The 22,635-nt window shown below is 39.0% G+C and overlaps 4 protein-coding genes across 4 annotated transcripts; all 4 read right to left on the bottom strand.

Moving 5' to 3' along the window:
- Window positions 1–1,434: 1,434 nt before the first annotated feature.
- LOC121894518 (E3 ubiquitin-protein ligase TRIM39-like) lies at window positions 1,435–3,581 on the bottom strand. The gene has a single exon (XM_042407163.1). The coding sequence runs from the start codon at window positions 3,579–3,581 to the stop codon at window positions 2,136–2,138; it is 1,446 nt and encodes a 481-aa protein (XP_042263097.1). The 3' UTR covers window positions 1,435–2,135.
- Window positions 3,582–6,607: 3,026 nt separating this feature from the next.
- LOC121894519 (E3 ubiquitin-protein ligase TRIM39-like) lies at window positions 6,608–9,109 on the bottom strand. The gene has a single exon (XM_042407164.1). It carries the CDS (start codon window positions 8,880–8,882, stop codon window positions 7,437–7,439), a length of 1,446 nt encoding a protein of 481 aa, XP_042263098.1. The 5' UTR covers window positions 8,883–9,109; the 3' UTR covers window positions 6,608–7,436.
- Window positions 9,110–13,123: 4,014 nt separating this feature from the next.
- On the bottom strand, window positions 13,124–15,537 carry LOC121894417 (E3 ubiquitin-protein ligase TRIM39-like). The gene has a single exon (XM_042406990.1). The coding sequence runs from the start codon at window positions 15,092–15,094 to the stop codon at window positions 13,649–13,651; it is 1,446 nt and encodes a 481-aa protein (XP_042262924.1). The 5' UTR covers window positions 15,095–15,537; the 3' UTR covers window positions 13,124–13,648.
- Window positions 15,538–15,750: 213 nt separating this feature from the next.
- Window positions 15,751–18,239, bottom strand: LOC121894387 (nuclear factor 7, ovary-like). The gene has a single exon (XM_042406952.1). The coding sequence runs from the start codon at window positions 17,832–17,834 to the stop codon at window positions 16,389–16,391; it is 1,446 nt and encodes a 481-aa protein (XP_042262886.1). The 5' UTR covers window positions 17,835–18,239; the 3' UTR covers window positions 15,751–16,388.
- Between the last annotated feature and the right edge of the window lie 4,396 nt (window positions 18,240–22,635).

Raw genomic sequence — 22,635 nt, 5'->3', positions numbered from 1 at the left:
CAACTAACAATTAGTTTCTTGATTAATTGATAAGTTGTTTGAGCCATAAAATGTCTGGAAATGGTGAAAAAATGTTGATCACTGTTTCTCAAAGCCTCAAATATCTAGTTTTATCCTGACCAACAGTCCACAACCCAAAAATATTCACTTTACTATCACAGAGGACTAAAGAAACCAGAAAATAGAAACATTTGAGAAGAATCAACCAATCGTCGCAGCACTAATAGTGTCTTCTTTGGTTCTGGAGATTATAAATATATAATAAAAAGCCTGAATTACAACCTGGAGGTGACAAGTTTGAAAGATTAAAAGAAAAACTTAGCTGGTATATTATTTTTTTCTGCGAGGGCTTCAAGCAGCTGTGGTTGCTAATTATTTTTAGATGAATATAAACATGCAGTATAGGAACCTAAATATGAGCAGCATTATTTACTTTGTGATAACTTGTGATAGATAAAGACGTCAAACAATATTCTCAACGACCACAGCTGCTCTCAACTTTTGTAATTTACTGTGGAAGCATATTAGCAACAAAAATTGAAAACTGGAAATGAGCTTAAGTACAAATAAAGTTTATTTATAATATATAAGTTGATTTAGAATCACAATAAAACATTAATAAAACAACTATGAAACACAATAATGTAAAGTTTACAGTGGATTCAGAAAGTATTCAGACCCTTTGCTGTAGCACTCCTAATTGTGGGCAGTTGCATCCTTTTTGCTTTAATTATCCTTGAGGTGTGTCTACAACTTGATGTGATTCCACCTGTGGATGACTGAATGGATTAGATGTAGTTTAGAAAGGTGCACATCTGTGTGTATAAGGTCCCACAATCCACAATCCATGTCAGGACAAAAAACAAGCCCTGAACCAATGCACAGTAATTTAAGGTAAGTTTATAATTAAGCCTGAATCTAAGTGTCCACTATTTAAAATAAAGTAATGAAAACTCTTACAAACTGACAGTGCAGGATTCAAATCACTGACAAAAAAACCTAAAAATATGAAATGATTTTTTCTTAACTTCTGCTTATTTCATTTTCTCCATTAGTAAATGGTTTATGCATTTCACCCAAAAAGCTACAAAATGGTAATAATAGAGAAAAATGTTATTTTGTACATATATATAAAATCCCTGTTATCATTTACCAGAGTCCCAGATGACATCTTCAAATGTCTTGTTTTGTCAGACCAACTGTCTAAAACCCCAAAATATTCCATTTACAATTATATAAAACAGAAAAGCAGGAAAACCTGGCATTAGAGAAGCTGGAAACACTTTGCTTGTTTGGCATTTTTGCTTTTATGAAGTTAAAGTGACACATTTTATGTATTAATCATTAATTATTATTTAGTATGAAATTAGGACACAGTAAGTTAAAAAAAATATAAATTTAAAAAATAGACAATAGGAGTTATAAAACCTAGGCTTAGAAGATTTGTGTGATGGTACTTTTTTTTTTCAGCAGTAAGGCTCCGAGTGTCCCATTATCATCACAGTTTGTCCCAGAACACTTATATACATCACTCCCTATTCATTCATATACAGACATTTGCTGTGTTGAAAAACTGTGGACATACTGGTAAAAAAAAACCCTTAAATTGGGTAAAACATCCTTTGTATAATTACATATACAGCATCATTATATCAACATTAATCAACATAATCATAGAATTATGAATAAGTAATTTGCCATTTTAAATCACAGTCACAATACAATCATGTATAGATAATTCCATTTCATGGTTAATACCGATTATCATTTTTTTCCCTGAAAATCATTTTGTGTACCCTGAGCATTACAAATCATCTTTTTAAATCAATAACTCACTCTCCTCTTACTGCTTCATCCTTAATAATGTTCCTTTCCTCCTTTGGGCCTTTGACTGTCTTATGGTGATGTCATGCCAGGTATTGGACACATGCAGGTCAGGTAGGCGATGATCAGGTCTGGTTTCCACCTTCCCTCCTCTGTCTTTTTCCAGATTCCTCCAGATTGTGGATCTTTTCTCTCTCTCTGTGCCGAGGCCTCCTGTAGTATTTCTCTGGTTTCTTTGACAACTAAGATGCTAAATGATGTCATTTCTGGGCAGCCTTATTTAACTTGAAAGTATTACATGGTATGCCCATCTAGGACCTGAAGGGACCAGGCCACAAGCTTGTAAATGAAGGGACTGTGAGCTGTTCCATTGTTACAGAGACTGTTACTGGTAATATCTTCAGTGGGAGTTCATTCATGGTGCCGATGTAAGGAAACAGCCTCTCAGTGAAGGTGTGTGTGAAGGTGTGTATGTGTGTGTTAGTATCAGGATCAGAGAATGACAGTTTTCCTCTGTTCCAGTCCAGATGAACTCTGATCCTCTGCAGCTTCTTCTTCACTGAGAGAACTTTATTAGAGAGTGGTGGAGAGATTGCTGTGTATTTTCCATCAAGGAGACTTATTTCCCAGTATCCAGCTGCTATTTGTCCCTTGATTCCAACAGATTCATTTACCACACCCACACCCCAGAATTTATCATGTCTAACCTCAACGTCCCAGCTGTGAGTCCCAGAGTTAAAGCCCTGAGAGCTCAGGACACAGGGGTGATGGTCAAACCTCTCTGGGTTTTCAGGAAGCTTCTGTTTCTCTCCACGTCTCACACTGGTCAGATCTTCAGACAGGATAAGGTTTGGCTGAGCAGTGTTTGGATCCAGAATCACAGGAGTGTAGGAGACCATCTCCTTCATCTTGTTCCAGATGTTGAAGGTCAGGTTGCCCAGGTGTTTGGCCACATCTATCAGAGCTCCTGAGACCAGCTCTGGATCATCCAGCAGGGGGCGCTGCTGGACTCTTTTCACTGCAGCCTTGTAATTCTGCAGGAATGAGACGCCTTCAGCTCTCAGCTCCTCCTCTGTGGCTCTGATTGTGTCTGACAGAGCTGCTATCTCTCTGCTCAGAGCCTTTATCTTCTCCTTCATCATCTGATTCTTCTGCTCCTCTTCCTCCCTCAGAACAGCGATCCTGGCCTCCTCTTCCTCTTGTAGAAACTGGTGAAGCTTCTTAAACTGCTCCTTAATCTGTCTCTCTGTGTCTCTGGCCTGGACCTTAATGTGTTCTGCTGTTTGATCACAGTTTCCTTTAACTTTGTTAAAAAGCTTCAGTTTCTCCTTTAAGATCTTCAGGGATTTCTGGAGCTCCTTTTTGTGATCATGTGCAGCTTCATCGATGGGTTTGAATCTGTGGTTGTTGTGTGTTTTTGAATCTCTGCAGACGAGACACACTGGCTGCTGATGGTCCAGACAGAAGAGTTTGAGTTTCTCAGAGTGCAGACTGCAGAGATCCTCAGACCCTGCTGAAGCTCTCTGATCTCTCTCCAGTAAGAAGGTCTCACACAGGTTCTTTAATGCCAAGTTACGAGGAGGATCAATCAATAAATGTCTTTCCCTACAAACTGGACACTCCTGAGTTTGTTTTCCTCTCCACCAGCTCCTCACACATTCTTTACAGAAGCTGTGGCTGCATGTCAGGACAACTGGATCATTAAAGATGTCCTGACAGATAGGACAGGAGAGATCATTTTCTGATTGAGAAAACATTTTGTCTCTGTGTGACGCAGAAAACACAGCAGACAGGGGAAGTTCCACAGTCTCGAAAGTTCCCTCAAAGTTACTTTCACTTTGAGTCGTAGCTCCTCTAAAACTCTTCTTTATAATGTAGAATCAGCAGAAGGTTGAAGTGGCAGTATTCCAGTAGTCCAGTAATCCCAGTGTTTCCAGTGTTCCCAGTATTCCCTCTTTTATGTGGCCTCTCTCTGTGGAATTCCTGAGTTTGGTCTGGAGGTGAATCTTGAACGCACTGAACAAAAAGGGCAGCGGTGCTATTTAACCAACGTCACATAATGCCAACAGTTTTGGAAAGCAGTATGCACATACTGCACACACCCATCTGATGCATGTGACTACACCTGAGGTGAACGTGCCTTTACATGAGTTTGGTGGCAAACAGTGGCGTCATTGAGGGTAATAGTGAAACTAAGTACTCAGGGCCCAGACATGGAGAGGGCTCTCAGAAAGCCTGGAGTTAAAAGATTGTTTTTATCTGCAATTTTGAAATTTCACATTATTAGCATTGTATTTAAACTATCAAGTGTTGGCTGAATATATAGTTTGACCAACTATTTCTTGTATTTAAAACATTATTAGAGCCTCTGAGGGGCCTAGTGTAGTCTGCTCCTGCAGTAGGGTGGGCAAAAATGGTTCCAAATGGGTCTTCAGACGCTGTAATTGTGCTAATACTGCAGAGACCCAAGGGTGACATTTCTGGCAGGGTTACGGTCGGCTTCAGTGTGCGTTTGACTCAACCTCAATTGGTGACTCAAGATGAAGGGTTGAAGCTCATCATTGAAAGCAGATAATAAACGCTTAGCATGTTAGCATGCTTTTAGCATTCATCTCAAGCTGAGACTGTTGGGAATTTACCCTTTACTTTTAGAAGTATCCTGTCATGAACTGACATATGAGACAAAACTTTGTCCGGCACCTCCAGCGTCTTTATTATTCATCCTCAGGGGACCATGAATGTCTGGACCAAATTTCATGGCAATCCTTCTGAGAGTTGCTAAAATATCTCACTCTTCACCAAAGAGTTGGACCGACAGACTCACTGATAGACCAACGTTGTTGAATTTAACATCAGATGTTTTGAATCATGTGTATTAATTAATATAAGAAGAGTTTGTTTGAGACACATTCAAATGGAGATGAATTAGCTCTTGATTTGATTCATTATTGTTGTAAAAATTAATCATTTTTATGTGCAACAGGGATGAAGGAGTCGCTTGATACAGTCAAAAACAAAACAAAACAAAAACCTTTGCTATTGAAGGTTTCTGGAGCTCCTCGCCACAGTCGTCCATGTTTTTGTCAGTTCAGATGCACAGAGGTCAGTAATAATGTGTCTTCTACATTTGACTTCTCATGACTGACCATGAACACATGCAGCAGTTGAAATCAGCCGTCTGTCTGTCCAGATAATCAACAACATTGATCTCTGAACTGAACGCAGTAGCTCCTCATTGTTACGCAGTTAGTGACAAACAGTATTTAGAACACTGAACATACAAAGACTTTGACTGTGTCTGAATGAATGAAGTTAATTCTTGTAATGAAGTCTTTTTTTTTTAAAGAGAATAATATACTGACCACATCCACAGCTTGTCTCGGCTCTTTTTTTTGGATCCACTCCTCTGATTTTACTCATGAAGATCAGTTTACTAGTCATGGTTATTCTACTCAGCCTGTGAGAACAGCTGTCTAATGTCTAGAGCTGCAACTAACAATTAGTTTCTTGATTAATCGATTAGTTGTTTGAGCCATAAAATGTCTGGAAATGGTGAAAAATGTCGATCACTGTTTCTCAAAGCCTCAAATATCTAGTTTTATCCTGACCAACAGTCCACAACCCAAAAATATTCACTTTACTATCACAGAGGACTAAAGAAACCAGAAAATAGAAACATTTGAGAAGAATCAACCAATCGTCGCAGCACTAATAGTGTCTTCTTTGGTTCTGGAGATTATAAATATATAATAAAAAGCCTGAATTACAACCTGGAGGTGACAAGTTTGAAAGATTAAAAGAAAAACATAGTTGGTATATTATTTTTTTCTGCGAGGGCTTCGAACAGCTGTGGTTGCTAATTATTTTTAGATGAATATAAACATGCAGTATAGGGGCCTAAATATGAGCAGCATTATTTACTTTATGAAAACTTGTGATAGATAAAGACGTCAAACAATATTCTCAACGACCACAGCTGCTCTCAACTTCTGTAATTTACTGTGGAAGCATATTAGCAACAAAAATTGAAAACTGGAAATGAGCTTAAGTACAAATGAAGTTTATTTATAATATATAAGTTGATTTAGAATCACAATAAAAAATTAATAAAACAACTATGAAACACAATAATGTAAAGTTTACAGTGGATTCAGAAAGTATTCAGACCCTTTGCTGTAGCACTCCTAATTGTGGGCAGTTGCATCCTTTTTGCTTTAATTATCCTTGAGGTGTGTCTACAACTTGATCTGATTCCACCTGTGGATAACTGAATTGACTGGATATAGTTTAGAAAGGTGCACATCTGTGTGTATAAGGTCCCACAATCCACAAACCATGTCAGGACAAAATCCAAGCCCTGAACCAATGCACAGTAATTTACAGTAAGTTTATAATTAAACCTGAATCTAAGTGTCCACTATTTAAAATAAAGTAATGAAAACTCTTACAAACTGACAGTGCAGGATTCAAATCACTGACGAAAAATCCTAAAAATATAAAATGATTTTTTCTTAACTTCTGCTTATTTCATTTTCTCCATTAGTAAATGGTTTATGCATTTCACCCAAAAAGCTACAAAATGGTAATAATAGAGAAAAATGTTATTTTGTACATATATATAAAGTCCCTGTTATAATTTACCAGAGTCCAAGGTGACATCTTCAAATGTCTTGTTTTGTCTAAAACCCCAAAATATTCCATTTACAATTATATAAAACAGAGAAAAACAGGAAAACCTGGCATTAGAGAAGCTGGAAACACTTTGCTTGTTTGGCATTTTTGCTTTTATGAAGTTAAAGTGACACATTTTATGTATTAATCATTAATTATTATGTAGTATGAAATTAGGACACAGTAAGTGGAAAAAATAGAAATTTAAAAAATAGACAATAGGAGTTATAAAACCTATGCTTAGAAGATTTGTGTGATGGTACTTTTTTTTTGGCAGCAGTAAGGCTCCGAGTGTCCCATTATCATCACAGTTTGTCCCAGAACACTTATATACATCACTCCCTATTCATTCATATACAGACATTTGCTGTGTTGAAAAACTGTGGACATACTGGTAAAAAAAACCCTCAAATTGGGTAAAACATCCTTTGTATAATTACATATACAGCATCATTATATCAACATTAATCAACATAATCATAGAATTATGAATAAGTAATTTGCCATTTTAAATCACAGTCACAATACAATCATGTATAGATAATTCCATTTCATGGTTAATACCGATTATCATTTTTTTCCCTGAAAATCATTTTGTGTACCCTAAGTATTTCAAATCATCTTTTTAAATCAATAACTCACTCTCCTCTTACTGCTTCATCCTCTATGATGTTCCTTTCCTCCTTTGGGCCTTTGATTGTCTTATGGTGATGTCATGCCAGGTATTGGACACATGCAGGTCAGGTAGGCGATGATCAGGTCTGGTTTCCACCTTCCCTCCTCTGTCTTTTTCCAGATTCCTCCAGATTGTGGATCTTTTCTCTCTCTGTGTGCCGAGGCCTCCTGTAGCATTTCTCTGGTTTCTTTGACAACTAAGATACTAAATGATGTCATTTCTGGGCAGCCTTACTTAACCTGAGAGTATAACATGGTATGCCCATCTAGGACCTGAAGGGACCAGGCCACAAGCCTGTAAATGAAGGGACTGTGTGCTGTTCCATTGTTACAAAGACTGTAACTGGTAATATCTTCAGTGGGAGTTCATTCATGGTGCCGATGTAAGGAAACAGCCTCTCAGTGAAGGTGTGTGTGAAGGTGTGTATGTGTGTGTTAGTATCAGGATCAGAGAATGAGAGTTTTCCTCTGTTCCAGTCCAGATGAACTCTGATCCTCTGCAGCTTCTTCTTCACTGAGAGAACTTTATTAGAGAGTGGTGGAGAGATTGCTGTGTATTTTCCATCAAGGAGACTTATTTCCCAGTATCCAGCTGCTATTTGTCCCTTGATTCCAACAGATTCATTTACCACACCCACACCCCAGAATTTATCATGTCTAACCTCAACGTCCCAGCTGTGAGTCCCAGAGTTAAAGCCCTGAGAGCTCAGGACACAGGGGTGATGGTCAAACCTCTCTGGGTTTTCAGGAAGCTTCTGTTTCTCTCCACGTCTCACACTGGTCAGGTCTTCAGACAGGATAAGGTTTGGCTGAGCAGTGTTTGGATCCAGAATCACAGGAGTGTAGGAGACCATCTCCTTCATCTTGTTCCAGACGTTGAAGGTCAGGTTGCCCAGGTGTTTGGCCACATCTATCAGAGCTCCTGAGACCAGCTCTGAATCATCCAGCAGGGGGCGCTGCTGGACTCTTTTCACTGCAGCCTTGTAGTTCTGCAGGAATGAGACGTCTTCAGCTCTCAGCTCCTCCTCTGTGGCTCTGATTGTGTCTGACAGAGCTGCTATCTCTCTGCTCAGAGCCTTTATCTTCTCCTTCATCATCTGATTCTTCTGCTCCTCTTCCTCCCTCAGAACAGCGATCCTGGCCTCCTCTTCCTCTTGTAGAAACAGGTGAAGCTTCTTAAACTGCTCCTTAATCTGCCTCTCTGTGTCTCTGGCCTGGACCTTAATATGTTCTGCTGTTTCATCACAGTTTCCTTTAACTTTGTTAAAAAGCTTCAGTTTCTCCTTTAAGATCTTCAGGGATTTCTGGAGCTCCTCTTTGTGATCATGTGCAGCTTCATCGATGGGTTTGAATCTGTGGTTGTTGTGTGCTTTTGAATCTCTGCAGACGAGACACACTGGCTGCTGATGGTCCAGACAGAAGAGTTTAAGTTTCTCAGAGTGCAGACTGCAGAGATCCTCAGACCCTGCTGAAGCTCTCTGATCTCTCTCCAGTAAGAAGGTCTCACACAGGTTCTTTAATGCCAAGTTACGAGGAGGATCAATGAATAAATGTCTTTCCCTACAAACTGGACACTCCTGAGTTTGTTTTCCTCTCCACCAGCTCCTCACACATTCTTTACAGAAGCTGTGGCTGCATGTCAGGACAACTGGATCATTAAAGATGTCCTGACAGACAGGACAGGAGAGATCGTTTTCTGATTGAGAAAACATTTTGTCTCTGTGTGACGCAGAAAACACAGCAGACAGGGGAAGTTCCACAGTCTCGAAAGTTCCCTTAAAGTTACTTTCACTTTGAGTCGTAGCTCCTCTAAAACTCTTCTTTATAATGTAGAATCAGCAGAAGGTTGAAGTGGCAGTATTCCAGTAGTCCAGTAATCCCAGTGTTTCCAGTGTTCCCAGTATTCCCTCTTTTATGTGGCCTCTCTCTGTGGAATTCCTGAGTTTGGTCTGGAGGTGGATCTTGAACGCACTGAACAAAAAGGGCAGCGGTGCTATTTAACCAACGTCACATAATGCCAACAGTTTTGGAAAGCAGTATGCACATACTGCACACACCCATCTGATGCACATGACTCCACCTGAGGTGAACGTGCCTTTACATGAGTTTGGTGGCAAACAGTGGCGTCATTGAGGGTAATAGTGAAACTAAGTACTCAGGGCCCAGACATGGAGAGGGCCCTCAGAAAGCCTGGAGTTAAAAGATTGTTTTTATCTACAATTTTGAAATTTCACATTATTAGCATTGTATTTAAACTATCAAGTGTTGGCTGAATAAATAGTTTGACCAACTATTTCTTGTATTTAAAACATTATTAGAGCCTCTGAGGGGCCTAGTGTAGTCTGCTCCTGCAGTAGGGTGGGCAAAAATGGTTCCAAATGGGTCTTCAGACGCTGTAATTGTGCTAATACTAAGGAATTTGGATGAAGTTGATGCTATCATGTCACTTAAATGTCACTTAAAAAATAAAATCAGGCTATCAGAAGAGAAAAGAAAGAAAACAATCAGAGGGAAAGCAGCTGTTGACACGTGGCTTGCAATTATAATAGTTAGCTTCTTGACAAATGAAGAAGCATTTCAGTTTGAGAAACAACCACAGAGAGTGAATCAGTGCTTGTTCATAATCACCATCTTCTCATGTTACTGAGGATGTTAGACAAGCTGAGCTCATAAAGTAGCTACTAAAAGTTATTTTAAGTAGTCATTTGCAGCAGTTCACACTGAAAAGAGATTTGTAACATCAGGTATTACACAATATTATACAATTTTAAGATGTTTGTAATATACAATGATTCTCAGCAACTTTTGAAATATGATCAGTTTACTATAATGTTTTGATCAGTTTTACAATTGTGTTTATAAACATTACTGATCCAAAATAAGGTTTAAAAACTTAGATTAAGTTCATGTTAATATTTAACTTTACTTCTTGTATTAAGATCATTCAGTCAGTTTGAGAGTGATAGCAGGTTGTGATCCTCTGTTTTCAATTCAATACTGGGGCCAATTGTTTGTCTGTATTTGGATTGTGTCTTCAGGTCTCTGAAGTTGTATTCAGTGATGTCTTATTTAGTTGTCTTTGATTATGAAATGCAGTCAGATAGTAAACAATTCTTTGTGGAGAGGCAAGCAGACAACAGACACAGAGGAACATTATCATCACATCCAAGTCATGTTTGTGTCAACCTGATGAATTTTTATACAAAAAAATTGATTAGTGCAACTTTAATCAGTCATAGAGTATATGTCGATTATGTCTCGATGCCTTGGTAAACTCAAGATCTTCTTTCTTTCATCATGAAAACTATGCGCTTCAATACCAAACTGGTTACTGATCTGTAAAAAGTGAACAAAATGTAAAACACTTTTTGTAACAAACTGCAATTCATCAAGAACGTTTACAGTTATTTGAGTTAGATGTTAGACTGCATTGGGGATATTCTACTTAAAAATAATATATTGTTTTACCATGTTTTTCTTTTGTTCTAATGTTTCTTAAAGAGTAAGTTAACACCCTCTGAAAATCCTGTTTTTGCCGGTTGTTTTTGCTGGTCAACATGCCACTGTTATAATGTAACGTTTAGCATGTTAGCATGCTAACACACTAAATCTAGCATGTTCCCATCCACTGCAGAGACCCAAGGGTGACATTTCTGGCAGGGTTACAGTCGGCTTCATTGTGCATTTGACTCAACCTCAATTGGTGACTCAAGATGAAGGGTTGAAGCTCATCATTGAAAGCAGATAATAAAAGCTTAGCATGTTAGCATGCCTTTAGCATTCATCTCAAGCTGAGACTGTTGGGAATTCACCCTTTACTTTTAGAAGTATCCTGTCATGAACTGACATATGAGACAAAACTTTGTTCGGCACCTCCAGCGTCTTTATTATTCATCCTCAGGGGACCATGAATGTCTGAACCAAATTTCATGGCAATCCTTCTGAGAGTTGCTAAAATATCTCAGTCTTCACCAAAGAGTTGGACCAACAGACTCACTGATAGACCAACGTTGTTGAATTTAACATCAGATGTTTTGAATCATGTGTATTGATTAATATAAGAAGAGTTTGTTTGAGACACATATAAATGGAGATGAATTAGCTCTTGATTTGTTTCATTATTGTTGTAAAAATTAATCATTTTAATGTGCAACAGGGATGAAGGAGTCGCTTGATACAGTCAAAAACAAAACAAAACAAAAACCTTTGCTATTGAAGGTTTCTGGAGCTCCTCGCCACAGTCATCCATGTTTTTGTCAGTTCAGATGTACAGAGGTCAGTAATAATGTGTCTTCTACTTGTGACTTATCATGACTGACCATGAACACATGCAGCAGTTGAAATCAGCCGTCTGTCTGTCCAAATAATCAACAACATTGATCTCTGAACTGAACGCAGTAGCTCCTCATTGTTACGCAGTTAGTGACAAACAGTATTTAGAACACTGAACATACAAAGACTTTGACTGTGTCTGAATGAATGAAGTTAATTCTTGTAATGAAGTCTTTTTTTTTAAAGAGAATAATATACTGACTACATCCACAGCTCGTCTCGGCTCATTTTTTTTGGATCCACTCCTCTGATTTTACTCATGAAGATCAGTTTACTAGTCTTGGTTATTCTACTCAGCCTGTGAGAACAGCTGTCTAATGTCTAGAGCTGCAACTAACAATTAGTTTCTTGATTAATTGATTAGTTGTTTGAGCCATAAAATGTCTGGAAATGTTGAAAAATGTCGATCGCTGTTTCTCAAAGCCTCAAATATCTAGTTTTATCCTGACCAACAGTCAACAACCCAAAAATATTCACTTTACTATCACAGAGGACTAAAGAAACCAGAAAATAGAAACATTTGAGAAGCTGGAGTCAGAGAATTTGGAAATGTTCTTCTTAAAAAATGACTCAAGACAATTAATCAATTATCAAAATGGTTTCTGATTAATTTAATAGTTGGCAACTAATTGATTAATCAACCAATTGTTGCAGCTCTAATAGTGTCTTCTTTGGTTCTGGAGATTATAAATATGTAATAAAAAGCCTGAATTACAACCCGGAGGTGACAAGTTTGAAAGATATGAGTGTTTACAATGATTTTTAAAAAACTTAGCTGGTATATTATTTTTTCTGCGAGGGCTTCGAACAGCTGTGGTTGCTAATTATTTTTTAGATGAATATAAACATGCAGTATAGGAACCTAAATATGAGCAGCATTATTTACTTTATGAAAACTTGTGATAGATAAAGATGTCAAACAATATTCTCAACTACCACAGCTGCTCTCAACTTCTGTAATTTATTGTGGAAGCATATTAGCAACAAAAATTGAAAACTGGAAATGAGCTTAAGTACAAATAAAGTTTATTTATAATATATAAGTTGATTTAGAATCACAATAAAACATTAATAAAATAACTATGAAACACAATAATGTAAAGTTTACAGTGGATTCAGAAAGTATTCAGACCCTTTGCTGTAGCACTCCTAATTGTGGGCAGTTGCATCCTTTTTGCTTTAATTATCCTTGAGGTGTGTCTACAACTTGATGTGATTCCACCTGTGGATAACTGAATTGACTGGATATAGTTTAGAAAGGTGCACATCTGTGTGTATAAGGTCCCACAATCCACAATCCATGTCAGGACAAAATCCAAGCCCTGAACCAATGCACAGTAATTTACAGTAAGTTTATAATTAAACCTGAATCTAAGTGTCCACTATTTGAAATAAAGTAATGAAAACTCTTACAAACTGACAGTGCAGGATTCAAATCACTGACAAAAAATCCTAAAAATATGAAATGATTTTTTCTTAACTTCTGCTTATTTCATTTTCTCCATTAGTAAATGGTTTATGCATTTCACCCAAAAAGCTACAAAATGGTAATAATAGAGAAAAATGTTATTTTGTACATATATATAAAATCCCTGTTATAATTTACCAGAGTCCAAGGTGACATCTTCAAATGTCTTGTTTTGTCTAAAACCCCAAAATATTCCATTTACAATTATATAAAACAGATATACATACACTTTGCTTGTTTGCTTGATATGTATCACAGTCACAATACAATCATGTATAGATAATTCCATTTCATGGTTAATACCAATTATCATTTTTTTCCCTGATAATCATTTTGTATACCCTGAGCATTACAAATCATCTTTTTAAATCAATACCTCACTCCTCTTACTGCTTCATCCTCTATGATGTTCCTTTCCTCCTTTGGGCCTTTGACTGTCTTATGGTGATGTCATGCCAGGTATTGGACACATGCAGGTCAGGTAGGCGATGATCAGGTCTGGTTTCCACCTTCTCTCCTCTGTCTTTTTCCAGATTCCTCCAGATTGTGGATCTTTTCTCTCTCTCTGTGCCGAGGCCTCCTGTAGCATTTCTCTGGTTTCTTTGACAACTAAGATGCTAAATGATGGCAGTTCTGAGCAGCCCTATTTAACTTGAAAGTATTACATGGTAAGCCCATCTAGGACCTGAAGGGACCAGGCCACAAGCCTGTAAATGAAGGGACTGTGAGCTGTTCCACTGTTACAGAGACTGTTACTGGTAATATCTTCAGTGGGAGTTCATTCATGGTGCCGATGTAAGGAAACAGCCTCTCAGTGAAGGTGTGTGTGAAGGTGTGTATGTGTGTGTTAGTATCAGGATCAGAGAATGACAGTTTTCCTCTGTTCCAGTCCAGATGAACTCTGATCCTCTGCAGCTTCTGCTTCACTGAGAGAACTTTATCAGAGAGTGGCGGAGAGACTGCTGTGTATTTTCCATTAAGGAGACTTATTTCCCAGTATCCAGCTGCTATTTGTCCCTTGATTCCAACAGATTCATTTACCACACCCACACCCCAGAATTTATCATGTCTAACCTCAACGTCCCAGCTGTGAGTCCCTGAGTTAAAGCCCTCAGAGCCCAGGACACAGGAGTAATTATCAATCCTCTCTGGGTTTTTAGGAAGCTTCTGTTTCTCTCCACGTCTCACACTGGTCAGATCTTCAGACAGGATGAGATTTGGCTGAGCAGTATTTGGATCCAGAATCACAGGAGTGTAGGAGACCATCTCCTTCATCTTGTTCCAGATGTTGAAGGTCAGGTTGCCCAGGTGTTTGGCCACATCTATCAGAGCTCCTGAGACCAGCTCTGGATCATCCAGCAGGGGGCGCTGCTGGACTCTTTCCACTGCAGCCTTGTAGATCTGCAGGAATGAGACGTCTTCAGCTCTCAGCTCCTCCTCTGTGGCTCTGATTATGTCCGAAAGAGCTGCTATCTCTCTGCTCAGACTCTCAATCTTCTCCTTCATCATCTGACTCTTCTGATCCTCTTCCTCACACAGAGCAGCGATCCTGGCCTCCTCTTCCTCTTGTAGAAACTGTCGAAGCCTCTTAAACTGCTCCTTAATCTGTCTCTCTGTGTCTCTGGCCTGGACCTTAATGTGTTCTGCTGTTTCATCACAGTTTCCTTTAACTTTGTTAAAGAGCTTCAGTTTGTCCTTTAAGGGCTTCAGGGATTTCTGGAGCTCCTCTTTGTGATCCTGTGCAGCTTCATCAATGGGTTTGAATCTGTGATTGTTGTGTGTTTTTGAATCTCTGCAGACAACACACACTGGCTGCTGATGGTCCAGACAGAAGAGTTTGAGTTTCTCAGAGTGCAGACTGCAGAGAGCCTCAGACCCTGCTGAAGCTCTCTGATCTCTCTCCAGTAAGAAGGCCTCACACAGGTTCTTTAATGCCAAGTTACGAGGAGGATCAATCAATAAATGTGTTTCCCTACAAACTGGACATTCCTGAGTTTGTTTCTCTCTCCAACAGTTCTGCACACATTCTTTACAGAAGCTGTGGCTGCATGTCAGGACAACTGGATCTGTAAAGACGTCATGACAGATGGGACAGGAGAGATCGTTTTCTGATTGAGAAAACATTTTGTCTCTGTGTGACGCAGAAAACGCAGCAGACAGATTAAGTTCCTCAGTCTCGAAAGTTACCTTAAAGTCATTTTCACTTTGAGTCGTAGCTCCTCTAAAACTTTTCTTTATAATGTGGAATCAGCAGAAGGTTGAAGTGACAGTATTCCAGTAGTCCAGTAATCCCAGTGTTTCCATTGTTCCCAGTATTCCCTCTTTTATGTGGCCTCTCTCTGTGGAATTCCTGAGTTTGGTCTGGAGATGAATCTTGAACGCACTGAACAAAAAGGGCAGCGGTGCTATTTAACCAACGTCACATAATGCCAACAGTTTTGGAAAACAGTACGCACATACTGCACACACCCATCTGATGCACATGACTCCACCTGAGGTGAACATGCCTTTACATGAGTTTGGTGGCAAACAGTGGCGTCATTGAGGGTAATAGTACCCAGGGCCTAGAAATGGTTTTGTACATATATATATAATTGCTGTTATAATTTACCAGAGTCCAAGGTGACATCTTCAAATGTCTTGTTTTGTCTAAAACCCCAAAATATTCCATTTACAATTATATAAAGCAGAGAAAAGCAGGAAAACCTGGCATTAGAGAAGCTGGAAACACTTTGCTTGTTTGGCATTTTTGCTTTTATGAAGTTAAAGTACCAGTGGATTTCTGAAGCCACATTTTATGTACTAATTATTAATTATTATGTAGTATGAAATTAGAACACAGTAAGTGGAAAAAATGAAAATTTAAAAAAATAGACAATAGAAGTCATAAAACTTATGCTTAGAAGATTTACATTTTTTGTACATTTTTTATGGCAGAAGTAAGGCTCCGAGTGTCCCATTATCATCACAGTTTGTCCCAGAACACTTATATACATCACTCCCTATTCATTCATATACAGACATTTGCCGTGTTGACAAGCTGTGGACATACTGGTAAAAAAAACCCTTCAAATTGGGTAAAACATCTTTTGTATAATTACATATACAGCATCATTATATCAACACTAATCAACATAATCATAGAATTATAAATAAGTAATTTAACATTTTCAGTCACAATACAATCATGTATAGATAATTCCATTTCATGGTTAATACCGATTATCATTTTTTTCCCTGAAAATCATTTTGAGTACCCTGAGCATTACAAATCATCTTTTTAAATCAATACCTCACTCTCCTCTTACTGCTTCATCCTTAATAATGTTCCTTTCCTCCTACTAAATGACGGCATATCTGAGCAGCTTTACTTAACCTGAGAGTATTACATGGTATGTAATACACATGGTATGCCCATCTAGGACCTGAAGGGACCAGGCCACAAGCATGTAAATGAAGGGACTGTGTGCTGTTCCATTGTTACAGAGACTGTAACTGGTAATATCTTCAGTGGGAGTTCATTCATGGTGCCGATGTATGGAAACAGCCTCTCAGTGAAGGTGTGTGTGAAGGTGTGTATGTGTGTGTTAGTATCAGGATCAGAGAATGACAGTTTTCCTCTGTTCCAGTCCAGATGAACTCTGATCCTCTGCAGCTTCTTCTCCACTGAGAGAACTTTATTAGAGAGTGGCGGAGAGACTGCTGTGTATTTTCCATTAAGGAGACTTATTTCCCAGTATCCAGCCGGTATTTGTCCCTTGCTTCCAACAGATTCATTTATCACACCCACACCCCAGAATTTATCATGTCTAACCTCAACGTCCCAGCTGTGAGTCCCAGAGTTAAAGCCCTGAGAGCCCAGGACACAGGGGTGATAGTCAAACCTCTCTGGGTTTTCAGGAAGCCTCTGTTTCTCTCCACATCTCACACTGGTCAGATCTTCAGACAGGATGAGTTCTGGGTCGGCGGTGTTTGGATTCAGAATCACAGGACTGTAGGAAACCATCTCCTTCATCTTGTTCCAGATGTTGAAGGTCAGGTTGCCCAGGTGTTCAGCTACATCTATCAGAGCTCCTGAGACCAGCTCTGGATCATCCAGCAGGGGGCGCTGCTGGACTCTTTCCACTGCAACCTTGTAATTCTGCAGTAATGAGACGTCTTCAGCTCTCAGTTCCTCCTCTGTAGCTGTGATTATGTCCGAAAGAGCCGCTATCTCTTTACTCAGAGTCTCAATTTTCTCCTTCATCATCTGACTCTTCTGATCCTCTTCCTCACACAGAGCAGCGATCCTGGCCTCCTCTTCCTCTCGAAGAAACTGTTGAAGCTTCTTAAACTGCTCCTTAATCTGCCTATCTGTGTCTCTGGCCTGGATCTTAATGTGTTCTGCTATTTGATGGCAGTTTCTTTTAACTTTTCTAACGAGCTTCAGTTTCTCTTGTAAGATCTTCAGGGATTTCTGGAGCTCCTCTCTGTGACCCTGTACGGCTTCATTGATGGGTCTGAATCTGTGGTTGCTGTGTGTTTTTGAATCTCTACAGATGAGACACACTGGCTGCTGATGGTCCAGACAGAAGAGTTTGAATTTCTCAGAGTGCAGACTGCAGCGAGTCTCCGGCGCTCCTGAAGCTCTTCGATCCCTCTCCAGTAAGAAGGTCTCACACAAGTTCTTTAATGCCAAATTATGAGGAGGATCAATCAATAAATGTCTCTCCCTACAAACTGGACACTCCAGAGTTTGTTTCTCTCTCCACCAGTTCTGCACACATGCTTTACAGAAGCTGTGGCTGCATGTCAAGACAACTGGATCTGTAAATATGTCCTGACAGATGGGACAGGAGAGATCGTTTTCTGATTGAGAAAACATTTTGTCTCTGTGTGACGCAGAAAACACAGCAGACAGATTAAGTTCCTCTTCTTCGAAAGTCAACGTACGTTAAAGTTACTTTCACTTTCAGTCGTACCTCTAAAATTCTTCTTTATAATGTAGAGTCAGCAGAAGGTTGAAGTGGCAGTATTCCAGTAGTCCAGTAATCCCAGTGTTTCCAGTGTTCCAGTGTGTTTTTGAAGGTAGCCGCGTCAAGCTAACTGATTTATTATTATATGGATGTATTTTATATCTTTATTATACATCCGCGGTCAAGTTGCACAGAGTAGATCGAACTTGGCAAGACGTCAGACACAGAAACAGCAGAGCAGCCGGTAAATTTTCAAAATAAAACACCCTGCGCAGACTCCCGATCGTTTATCAATAATAAACACAATTAAAACATACAAATAAAGAAACCATTTAACTACGTCGCCAACTTAACTTGGTAGAAGCACAAAAATCAAGGAAAATTACCAAATTAACGAAATCTGAGCAAGTTAACAAAATCGGGCAGTTTAGTTGCCCTGCTACTGTAGTAATTACGGTAGCCTGATGGCGCTTTTTCCAGCTTTGACTAGGCTGCCGTAATTATTGTAGTAGCAGTGCAACTGAATTTAAAAGGCGGATTGCTTCCCCGCGGTCAAGACGCTCCGCTTCTGAAACGCTCCCGGTGGGAGAGGACGCCGTGCAGAGGACGGATCCCAGCGGTGAAAACGCTTTATATGAAAGCGTGGTGGCAAACAGTGGGGTCATAGTGAGGGAAATAATGAAACTCAGTACCCAGGCCAGGGCCTGGACATGAGGACGGCCTAGAGTTAAAAGGTTTTCATCTGTAATTTTGAAATTTCACATTATTGGCATTGTATTTAAACTATTAGTGTTGGCTGAATAGTTTGAGCGACTATTTCTTGTATCCAAAACATTATTAAATCATTATTAGATCATTATTATGATCAGTTTACTACAGTGTTTTGATCAGTTTTACATTACTGATCCAAATAAAGCTTTGGCAGTGTCAAAATAAGGTTTAAACAATTAGATTAAGTTCATGTTAATATTTAACTTTACTTCTTGTATTAAGATCATTCAGTCAGTCTGAGAGTGATAGCAGGTTGCAATCCTGTTTTCAATTCAATACTGGGGCTAATTGTCTGTATTTGGGTTGTGCCTTTATGTCTGAAGTTTTATAATATTTCCCTGTTGCAACAAACTGGCCTGTAATTGTTGGAAACTGATTCACTTTAATTCTGCAAACAATAATGATTTCAATGATGTCTTATCTAGTTGTCTTTGATTATGAAATACCGTCAGATCGTAAACATTTATTAGTGGAGAGGTAAGACTTAGATGGCTTTACACATGTCTTCTGCCCAGTGTATGAAGACTATGAATGAAAATAATGTTAAAAAATGTCAAAGTGAAAGCTTCACACAGTAAGTATGTTGAGAAAACACGCTGGCATATGCAGAAATTTCAGATGTGCAGAATTTCTTAAATGTGTTATAAACACTCACTGATCATAAAAACTACTGGAGATGCAATAAATGTCCTTATTCATTCATTTATTTGCTGTCATGTGTTAATGATTTGCTGACACATGAAAATTAAAACATGTTATCAATTTATTGGTAACATATTGTCTATGTGCTAACACGTTAATGTATTGACAACACATGTATTGAATGACGGGACATTAAGTGGAACTCTTGGACTATGGACTATCTACTTCGATAAAGTTGTGTGGTCAGTTATTGATCACCTGATCCTCTTGCACTACTGCTCTCTGTCTATTCTGTATTCCCATATTGTAGAACATCAGCTGAATATATGTATATATCTTTTGCACAATCCATGCGCATGAATGCTGCTACAGTTTTTCAATGCCCCTATACCAGTTCAACCATGCACACTATATTCTTTACATTCTTTATATTCTCTATTCTTTATTTATTTTTAAAAATATTTTTGTAAACATTCATTTTAAATTCTTCTAAAGTTTGAATACCTGTTGCATTTACGTTACCTTTTAAGCAAACCTGGGAAATGCAATTTAATTTCTTCATAGGTAACATTTGAAACTGAAAAGTATAAATGTTACTGTGGTGACAATAAAGGTCCTTGAATCCTCGAATCTGTCTGTGTTTAGCACCTTTCAGCCCTGCCTGGCTCTTTTATGCCCAGTGCCCTGTGTGACTCTGTTTGGCCCTCTGTGGTATACATTCAACCTGAACCACACAATGAAAAGCTGCAGAATGAGAGGAGGAGGAGGAAACTCTGATGTTCTTATTGGTCGGGGACTTTTTCAGGCTTGCAGAGTGCGAGCAGAGAATCTTTCAGGACTAAAAATACATGTTTTCTTCTTCTTATCTTATCTTCTGCTTCCTTCTTTTTCTACATTAGTAATCAGTTTATACATTTCACATCAAAAACTGCATCAATTCTTCTCAGAGTCATAACTCACTTAAACCAGAACAGACATCGAAAAGCCCCTTCATCAAATGTCTTTTTCTTCAGTATCAACAATAATCCAGAAACTGTTGTAGCTACAATGTAAACAAGTAATGCAGCTTTTCATGGTGCAGTTTCTCCAAAATGTAAAGAAATATATATATATTTTAAATGAGCAGTATATGTAGTGAACTGGAAAAGTGACACAGATAAGTACTCAAACAAGTCAGTATGCAAACCAAAAAATACCTGATGTTTGTGTGCATCGTTGATGTTTACTATTGTTGTCCCACAATGAACTGTGCAAAAGCGCCTCAGAGAACAAAAAATGTGTATTGTTTTTTTTGTAAAACATTTTTGTCTAAGTGAAGGTCGATTTCCAAAGTCACATTTTGATTCATAAAGAACAGTATAATAGTACATACTGTATACAATTAGTATGTAGTATGACACTGGGACATAGCAAGTGACTCAACATATATATTGATCCCAGTTGGAAATAAGAAAAAACACAAAAACAAACAGTACAAGTAATAAAAACCTATGCTTAAAAGATTTTTGACAGTATAATCTTTTGAGAGACGTAAGGCTTGAGTGTCCCATTACGGTTGACAACCTGTGGACATAATGGCAAAAAAACAACACATTTACATGTGTAATATCACTGAAATGCTAAATGATGGCATTTCTGAGTAGCCTTACTCAACCTGAAAAGAATAAATGACATGCTTAGCTAAAACCTGTCAAGAATTTGCCACAAGCCTGTAAATGAAGGGACTGTGAGCTGTCCCATTGTTACACAGACTGTAACTGGTAATATCTTCAGTGGGAGTTCATTCATGGTGCAGATGTAAGGAAACAGCCTCTCAGTGAAGGTGTGTGTGAAGGTGTGTATGTGTGTGTTAGTATCAGGATCAGAGAATGACAGTTTTCCTCTGTTCCAGTCCAGATGAACTCTGATCCTCTGCAGCTTCTTCTTCACTGAGAGAACTTTATTAGAGAGTGGCGGAGAGACTGCTGTGTATTTTCCATTAAGGAGATGCACTTCCCAGTATCCAGTTGGTATTTGTCCCTTTTTTTGATCAGATTGCTTTACCACACCCACACCCCAGAATGTATCATGTCTAAACTCAACATCCCAGCTGTGAGTCCCTGAGTTAAAGCCCTGAGAGCTCAGGACACAGGGGTGATAGTTAAACCTCTCTGGGTTTTCAGGAAGCTTCTGTTTCTGTCCATGTCTCACACTGGTCAGATCTTCAGACAGGATGAGTTCTGGATGAGCAGTGTTTGGATCCAGAATCACAGAACTGTAGGAGACCATCTCCTTCATCTTGTTCCAGATGTTGAAGGTCAGGTTGCCCAGGTGTTTGGCCACATCTATCAGAGCTCCTGAGACCAGCTCTGGATCATCCAGCAGGGGGCGCTGCTGGACTCTTTCCACTGCAGCCTTGTAGTTCTGCAGGAATGAGACGTCTTCAGCTCTCAGCTCCTCCTCTGTGGCTCTGATTGTGTCTGACAGAGCTGTTATCTCTCTGCTCAGAGCCTTAATCTTCTCCTTCATCATCTGACTCTTCTGATCCTCTTCCTCTCTCAGAGCTTCATTCATTCAGCTTCATTGATGGGTCTGAATCTGTGGTTGTTGTGTGTTTTTGAATCTCTGCAGACAACACACACTGGCTGCTGATGGTCCAGACGGAAGAGTTTGAGTTTTTCAGAGTGCAGACTGCAGAGAGCCTCAGACCCTGCTGAAGCTCTCTGATCTCTCTCCAGTAAGAAGGTCTCACACAGGTTCCTTAATGCCAAGTTATGAGGAGGATCAATCAAAAAATTTCTTTCCTTACAAACTGGACACTCCTGAGTTTGTTTCTCTCTCCAACAGTTCTTCACACATTCTTTACAGAAGCTGTGGCTGCATGTCAGGACAACTGGATCATTAAAGATGTCATGACAGACAGGACAGGAGAGATCGTTTTCTGATTGAGAAAACATTTTGTCTCTGTGTGAAGCAGAAAACACAGCAGACAGATTAAGTTCCACAGTCTCAAAAGTTCCCTTAATGTTATTTTCACTTTGAGTCGTAGCTCCTCTAAAACTTTTCTTTATAATGTGGAATCAGCAGAAGGTTGAAGTGGCAGTATTCCAGTAGTCCAGTAATCCCAGTGTTTCCATTGTTCCCAGTATTCCCTCTTTTATGTGGCCTCTCTCTGTGGAATTGAGTTTGGTCTGGTGATGAATCTTGAACACACTGGACACACAGTTATGGAACGCATATATTGCACTCAGTTGAACGGGCGTTAAATAAAAGTGTGATGGCAAATAGACGATAAGTCAAGGAGGCCAAAAACATGTG

This window comes from Thunnus maccoyii, chromosome 3 (assembly GCF_910596095.1).
Source record: "Thunnus maccoyii chromosome 3, fThuMac1.1, whole genome shotgun sequence".
Classification (NCBI taxonomy): domain Eukaryota; kingdom Metazoa; phylum Chordata; class Actinopteri; order Scombriformes; family Scombridae; genus Thunnus; species Thunnus maccoyii.
Note: the sequence above shows the minus strand (reverse complement) of the source record. Positions and strands in the feature narration are given on the sequence as shown.

Bases quoted from the DNA above. Each gene is read 5' to 3' on its own strand.
- LOC121894518 (XM_042407163.1), bottom strand. From the start codon at position 3,581: ATGTTTTCTCAATCAGAAAATGATCTCTCCTGTCCTATCTGTCAGGAC.
- LOC121894519 (XM_042407164.1), bottom strand. From the start codon at position 8,882: ATGTTTTCTCAATCAGAAAACGATCTCTCCTGTCCTGTCTGTCAGGAC.
- LOC121894417 (XM_042406990.1), bottom strand. From the start codon at position 15,094: ATGTTTTCTCAATCAGAAAACGATCTCTCCTGTCCCATCTGTCATGAC.
- LOC121894387 (XM_042406952.1), bottom strand. From the start codon at position 17,834: ATGTTTTCTCAATCAGAAAACGATCTCTCCTGTCCCATCTGTCAGGAC.